The sequence below is a fragment of the Chinchilla lanigera genome, unplaced genomic scaffold, assembly GCF_000276665.1.
Source record: "Chinchilla lanigera isolate Chin_1 unplaced genomic scaffold, ChiLan1.0 scaffold00011, whole genome shotgun sequence".
In the NCBI taxonomy this organism is placed as follows: Eukaryota; Metazoa; Chordata; class Mammalia; order Rodentia; family Chinchillidae; genus Chinchilla; species Chinchilla lanigera.
The window spans coordinates 13,487,349-13,494,942 of record NW_004955412.1 but is presented as its reverse complement, the minus strand read 5'-3'; the positions used below and the strand labels follow the sequence as shown (position 1 = coordinate 13,494,942).

At 39.8% G+C, this 7,594-nt stretch overlaps 1 protein-coding gene across 9 annotated transcripts in view; it reads left to right on the top strand.

Moving 5' to 3' along the window:
• Positions 1-359: 359 nt before the first annotated feature.
• Ppp2r1b (protein phosphatase 2, regulatory subunit A, beta) overlaps positions 360-7,594 on the top strand; it is a gene marked incomplete at its 5' end in the record, with an annotated part of 36,506 nt that continues 29,271 nt past the window's right edge. For all 9 annotated transcript variants that reach the window (XM_013511035.1, XM_013511031.1, XM_013511038.1 and 6 more), the window contains 4 exon segments: positions 360-450; positions 756-856; positions 6,094-6,326; positions 6,607-6,754. In XM_013511035.1, the coding sequence (XP_013366489.1) occupies positions 360-450; positions 756-856; positions 6,094-6,326; positions 6,607-6,754 (573 nt within the window).

Below are 7,594 nucleotides of genomic sequence, written 5' to 3'. Positions count from 1 at the left end.
GGGGAGCCGGGGGAGCCCTGGGGGGCGCAGCGTCTCCGGCTGCCCGGCTGGGACGCCGGCTGGGCTCGCGGGGCAGACGGGGTGGGAGGGCTGAGTAACCTGCGCGGTCGCGCCGGCGGCTGGGAGGGGACGTCTCTTTGGGAAGACGGGGGTTGTGTTCAGCCGTTTCGCCTTCTCTACTGCTGTGGCTCTCTTCTTAAAAATGATCTTACTTCCTGGGTATTGTCATTCATTCATTTCTGTTCTAAGCTCTTCATTGTTTTTCCGTGGAAATTCGCCCCTGGCTAATGCGTGATACCCTGCCTGGCTTTTTACTTTGTTGATCTTCCCACTTTCCTTTCTTGTTTTTTTTTTTAAAGCTCCGACTCAACAGTATTAAAAAGTTGTCAACAATTGCCCTGGCACTTGGAGTAGAAAGGACTCGAACCGAACTGCTGCCCTTCCTTACAGGTAAGCGTGTTTGTTTGGAGCATCATTAAATCCTGAAGCGAGGATTGCTGTGCAAAAGGGACAGAACGAAGCGTGCAGTAAGGTTGCAGCTGGGTGTATTTGAACATTAACCAGTTAGCAGACTGGAAAGTAAACTGATGCAGGAGTATGAATTTCTAATTAATCCTGCTGCTTGAGAAGGAGGAAAATGTGGTTAGGATTGGGAATGTCCCTCTTACTGTGTACTCTGTTCCAACTGAGGGGTGAGTGTGCAGCTCAAGGCCGCCTGTCCTTATTGATGAGTACCCAGTTGTTGTCATTTCCAGATACAATTTATGATGAAGATGAAGTGTTGTTAGCTCTTGCTGAGCAACTGGGAAATTTCACTGGCCTGGTGGGAGGTCCTGACTTTGCCCACTGTCTGCTGGTGAGTACCTGTCCACTGTCTACACTTCTAGAACTTTTATAGTGTAAATGACACATTCTTTGGTGAGAAACACAGTACAGCATTTTTTTCTGCAGATCTTTTTATGGATAGGTAGTCATAATGCTAGCAGTCAAAAATGAATAATGTAAGTACTTTGAACTCAACCTTTGTTATTTCTTCTGACTGAATAGAAGAACTTCTTTCTTTTCTGCACAGTAACCTACTAGTTCAGAGGTCGGAGGGAAAGGATGTGATTATTTTTATGGTTTTTTCCCTCTGAAATTGGAAGTCTTTATTTGTTGTTGATGTTTTTTGAGACAGGGTCTCGCTCTGTAATTCAGGCTATCCTTGAACTCTGTGTGTAGCCCAGAGTGGCCTTGAACTTGTGACAATCCTCCTGCCTCAGTCTTCCAACTGCTGGGCTTACAGGTGTACTCTATCACACCTGGCTTTGAAATTGGAAGTCTTTTTTTTTTTTAAAGAGAAAAAAATAAAAATTTGAAAACAAAATAATAGGAGGGTAACAATGGTTAGTACATTGAATGTTGTTATCTTTAGTTACTCAGAGAACAAGATACAGGCATTGAATTGTCCAAACAACATTAGCCCAAACTTTTCTTTTTAGTTAAGAGAAATTAGTAGTATAACTGTCTTAACTGTCGTGTGTATTTGTGTATGTGTGTGTATATATATATTTTTTTCTTTTCTCTTCCTCCTTTTCTCCTTTGCCCCATCCCAGTTTCTCTTTTCTTTTGACCAGTTTCTTCCCGTTTTATAATATCTAGTGTACATTTTAGATCTTACTTAGTATTTCAGCTTCTCACACTAGGGAGACAATACATTGTTTGCACATGTGCATCTGGTTTATTTCATTCATGAGTATGGTCTGTAGTTGGCGTCCATTTACTTATAAAAGTCTCCAGTTAATCCTTTATGGCTGAGTAGTACTTCATAGTATGAAAAGACCACATCATTTATCCACTCCTCAGTTGATGGGCATTTGGTTTGTTTCCAGAACTTAGCTCCTACAAATTGTGTTGCTCTAAACATTGGTGCACATATATCACTGTGATAGGATGTTTTTAATTCTTCTGGGAAGGTACCCAGAGTGGTTAGCTGGGTCAAATGGGACCTCCACTCCTAGTGTTTTGAGGAATCTACACTGATTTCCACAGTGGTTGCACCAGCCTACACTCCCATCAGCAGTGGAGAAGTGTTTCTTTTTCCCCACAGCCCTTCCAACATTTGTTATTGGTTGATTTCTTGATAATAGCTATTCTTTCTGGGGTGAGATGGAATCTCAGTGTTGTTTTAATTTGCATCTCTCAAGTGACTAGTGATGTTGAACATTTTCTCATAAATTTATTTGCTGTTTGTATTTCTTTATCCAAGAAGTGTGTAATTCATCTCAGATGCCCATTTTTGGATTGGGTCTTTAAATTTGGGAGTTCTTAGATTTTTTGAGTCCTTCATATGTTCTTAGTAGTAATCCTTTGAGGAACAGCGGGCAAACATTTTTCCCCACATTGTGGGTTGTCTCTACCCTTTTGTTGGTGGTTTCTCTTGCTGTGCAAAAGCTGTTTAATAAGATGACATATTAGTTGTTGATTCTTTGTGATAGTTCCTCTATGATCAGAGTTTTATTCATGCAGTCTTTGCCTATATCAGTGTCTTCAAGAGTTTCACCTATTCTGTCTTCCAGAAGATTTAATGTTTCTGCTTTAACATTTAGATTTTTGATCCATTTGGAATTTAATTTAGTGCATGGTGAAAGATATGGGTCCAGTTTTAATCTTCAGTGTGTGCAGAGCCAGTTTTCCCAGCACCATTTATTAAAGAAGCTATCTGAAATTGGAAGTCTTAATTCTCTTCTAGTAATATTTTCTCTTTGTCCATCTTTTGCACCTGACTAATCTTTGTGAATTTAATGAGTTGACTGTATCAGGCACATTGTAAGTTACTATATTAATGTTTAAGAAGACCAGTGTGCATGGGTTGAGGTCTCTTGCCTTTTTGTGTAACAAGTAAATTGTTGATGCTTCAGTGGAAAAATATAAACACATACAAATCCCCCAAATAATGGAGAGCAGAAAGGGATTAATTTAGGGTGATCAGGGAAGATGACATTAGAACTAGGTTTTAAAGGATGCCTAAGAATTCACCATTTAGAGCCGAGGAAATAGCTCAGCGGCATAAGCACCTGCCTGGCAAGTGCAAGGTCCTGAGTTCGATTCCTGGTAACAAAACAAAACAAAACAAAAAAATTCACCAGTTGGGCAAGGTAGGGTATGTGCTTCAAGACTTTTCATAGTGATGATGCTGGCTTTCATCATTTCCCTACCACAATCTGTTCTGTGCAACTCCAGGGATGTATGGATAAATATGTATACATACGTATAGAGCAGTAGTTTAGGTAGTTTCTATGTATATTTCATGTTAAGTTTTTCTGATTGTGATTTTTCCTGCTTGGATTTCAAGCAGGCATTTCTTTTTCTTTTTCTTTTTCTTTTTTTTTTTTTTTTTTTTTTAAGGCATTTCAAATTTAACATGCCTAAAACTTTCCTTAAAATATTCCTTTCATGTAGTTGTGTCACTGTCTAGCTAGTTACTCAAGCCAGTGCCTAGAATCTTTTTTTTCCCCCCTGCTCTCTGGGGATTGAATTCAAGGTCTCCCACATGCTAGGCAAGCATAGTACCAGTGGGCTGCATCCCTGGTCCTAGAAGATATTTTTGAGTCCTTCTCCACTCCTTCCTTACACTCCTCCTTCCTATTAGTAGCTTCTAGATAGTTTACATACATACCAGATCTCTTTCCTTCATCCCTACTACTACTGCTCTAGATTAAACCTCATAACCTTTTTTCTCTAGGTTATTCTTGTAGCTTCCTAACTACGGGCGTTCAATTTAGTTTAGTTTAGGTTTTTTTTTTTTTTCTTTTTTTTTTTTTCCTTTGGTGGTCGGGAGTCTCACTGTGTAGTTCAGGCTGGCCCTGAGTTCATTTTGTAGCCCAGGCTGGCCTTGAACTCGAAGTGATCCTTCTGCCTCAGTCTCCCATGTTCTGGCATTGCAGGCACAATCACCACACCGGGTTTAGATAGTCAGTTTAGGGTTTGTTCACTTTATGATGCTGAAAAAGGATATATGTATTCAATAGAAACCGTATGTTTAGAATTTTGATCTTTTCCCAGGCTAGCAAACTCAGTACAGTACTCATATGCTGCCCAGCATTGACAGCAAGTTGCAGCTCTCAGCCACATGATCACAAGGGTGAACAACTGATACTACTCACATACTGCATGGCTAACCTGATGTTTGTAGGTTATGTGTAGTCAGTGCATTTTTGACTTATGATAGCTTTATTGGGATGTACTGTAATTCTGGAGATTTAGTGGCATCTGTAGTTGCCTCCCTCTCCTACAGTTCACTCTTTACTCAACAGAGGAATCCTCCCTACTATGGCTCCTTGAAAATTCAGACTGTACCTTGTCATAAGACCTTGCTGTGACCTGCCTCTAGAGGTTCATCACACATCACTTTCTGCACTGAGAACTTTTTCCATTTCCAGTCTTCTTTCTGTTCTTTGGGTAAGCCAAACTCAATGCCTTAAGACATTTGCTGTAGGTGTTATTTCTTTTTTTTTTTTTGTAGGTGTTATTTCTAATGAAATGCTATTTTGAAGCTTTCTGTCTTGGGCGTCATGTCACAACTACTTCAGCTCGTCGTCTGAGGCCTTCTCTGTCCACCCAACTTGAAATAGCCTCATAGTCACTCCTTATCACCTAATCTTGTTCTGTTTGTCTACCAAGTACTAGTCACCATGTGCTTGTTGGGTTGATTGCGTCTTTCTCCACTAGAATGTAAACTTCCCCTAGAGGAAGGAACCTTGTTTGTACATTTCTTCTGTATCCTCAGTGTTAGTGTTAGAGCACAGTAATAATCATTTATTAAAAGAGTGAATTTCATAGGCTTGGAACCATGAAACTTGTTTGGTTCAAAAGTGCTGAAGTGCGAAGAATTGGGTCTGGAGTAGGCAGGAGTGGTAATCAAGGACCAGTAGGAAAAGAACATAGAGAAGTAGGCAGAGTTCAGATCAAGAGGCAACTCAGAAGTGATTCTCCAGAATTCTGCTTAAGCTGTAGTAGTGATAGAGGTTATTCAGTGGTATTGCATGGTCAGGCAGGGATTGATAGAAAAATTTTGGCAAGTCAGAAGCAGTATGTTTCAATGGGCTGCTGAAATACCCTCTTGAAAGCTGAGTACTATCTAGCCCTGGTATCAAACAGTTTCTAAAGTATGTTACTTTATTAGACAGGCTCTCTTCTTTCCTTTGAATCATTATCCATGTGTTTTATTCTGTTGGTCAATTCTCATTCGGAGTTTTATGCTTTAGCATGTGCAGCTGATGGCATAATGCTACACTTGATTTTAGCCAAAAGGCTGAGAAGTGATAAAGGCTTAACGCTGAATCTGCCTAGACCAAATGCAAACCTAGAAAGGCAGAGATATAGAGAACCAGCCTGTCTCATTTTACACTGAATTATATTATATTCAATGGCTAATTCTAGTTCAGACCTTCAATCCCTTTGTTCTCTCCTGTTTCTAAAGCTAGAAGTAACGTTTCCTACTATCTTTGTACTCTTCACTTGATGTTCTGTCAAAAACTTGCTCTTTCGTTAAGGGAAAGATTGTCAGTGATTTTGACAGAAAGTAGTTTTGTACTCAGCCTTTTATAGGTTGGATACATTGATGGTGTGGAACAAGTAGACAGGGTTGATCGTACCTTTAGGAATGGTAGAACAGTGCTTAAAAGACTGTGAACCCAGTGACCTGCCAGGATACCATCATATGTAATTTGGTGCATAGCTTTGATTGTATTATTGCACTTATTCTTAAGGAAATACACACACTCCTGTCTCAATTTGGTTTCATATTATTTAAACTTAAGTGATTCAGTTCCCAGTAATAGTAATATTGTGTCAGATCTCTTCTACTGTATCATTTGTAGACACCATCTGGGAATTGCCATCTGGGACATGTATCTTGGCTTTTCTACAGAAGTCATGTCTTTAGGTTGGCCACACCATATGTTATCACTGTGTGAACTGAAAGTAACCATGTGGTATGGTGTAGCTAACATTCTGGCTATGTGTACTGCTTCCCTTTAGTCACATTAAAGGTGACAATCTATCTAACCTGATTCGATAAGTTTTCTTTGGTTTTCCTTTTGATCTCTTCAGCCTCCTTTGGAAAGTCTGGCGACTGTGGAAGAGACCGTTGTTCGAGACAAGGCTGTGGAATCCCTGAGGCAGATCTCCCAGGAGCACACTCCTATTGCTCTGGAAGCTCATTTTGTCCCTCTGGTGAAACGCCTGGCGAGTGGGGATTGGTTTACCTCTCGCACATCTGCATGTGGTTTGTTCAGCGTTTGCTATCCCAGGGCTTCAAATGATGTCAAGGCAGAAATTAGACAGTAAGATATTTTTAGTATTTTTTATTATTCAGGGTTATTGGGGACTCAAGTGACAGTTTCCACTGTACAATACCTTGTTACTAGTGAGTCACTGATACTGGGATAGTGGAATTAATGATAACATTTTCGTTATTCCCTCAAATATATCTGTGTTTTATTTTTGTTACAAACCTAGTCACTGATGTGTGTAAGAGAAAACCTCCAAAGTTTCAGTCTGTATGTGTTGAGGTATGTTAAATCAGAAGTATTTAGCAGAGCATACTCTTGTTTAATGTTGCAGGCATTTCCGTTCCTTGTGCTCAGATGATACACCAATGGTACGACGAGCGGCTGCTTCCAAATTGGGTGAATTTGCAAAAGTTTTGGAATTAGACAGCGTGAAAACTGAAATTGTCCCTTTGTTCACTACTCTAGCTTCAGATGAACAGGTAAATAACTCTTTTTTTGTTGTTGTTGAGGCAGGATCTCACTGTGTAACTCAGCCTGGCTTTGAACTTGCTCATTTAGCCCAGGCTGGACTTGAACTCCTGGGGATCCTCCTGCCTTAGCCTCCGGAGTGCTAGGATTTCAGGTGTGTGCCACTGCACCTGGCTATAACTCCTATATTTAAGTAGTACAAATATGGTCCTCCCCTCTAACATTTTAAGTATATATTTTTTATGGTACTTGGGATTGAAGTCAGAGCCTTTGCACGCTGATCTATATCTTTAGCCCTGTTTTAGACATTTTAAGACAGGGATTTGGTAAGCTCCCCAGGTTGGGCTTGAACTCGTGATCCTTCTGACTCAGTCTCCTGAGAAGCTGGGTGGCATGCCACCACAACCAGCTCATTTTAAACATTTCTTTGGGCATTTTCTATTAGGATCTGTTTTGCAAAATTAATACGTAATTCTGGCCTGATACAACTTATCTCACTGTACTCAAGAAGGGGAAGTCAGAGAGGAAATAGGAGCCATAATTAGAAAGGAAGACCAAAGCTGCATAACATGCCTTTGGAAATTGCAGGCTGTATTGTAACATGATAGAGTAATGTTTCCTGGAATTTTGACTTCAGATAAATATTAGAGCATAGAATACGTTAGGAAAGTTATTTGATCTCTACACTAATGAATGAGATTACTGCATATAATAATTTTTAACTCCCAAGGATCTAGACAGGACTTTCTTTCCTTCCTTTCTTTCTTTTCTTTCTTTTCTTTCTTTCTTTCTTTCTTTCTTTCTTTCTTTCTTTCTTTCTTTCTTTCTTTCTTTCTTTCTTTCTCTTTCTT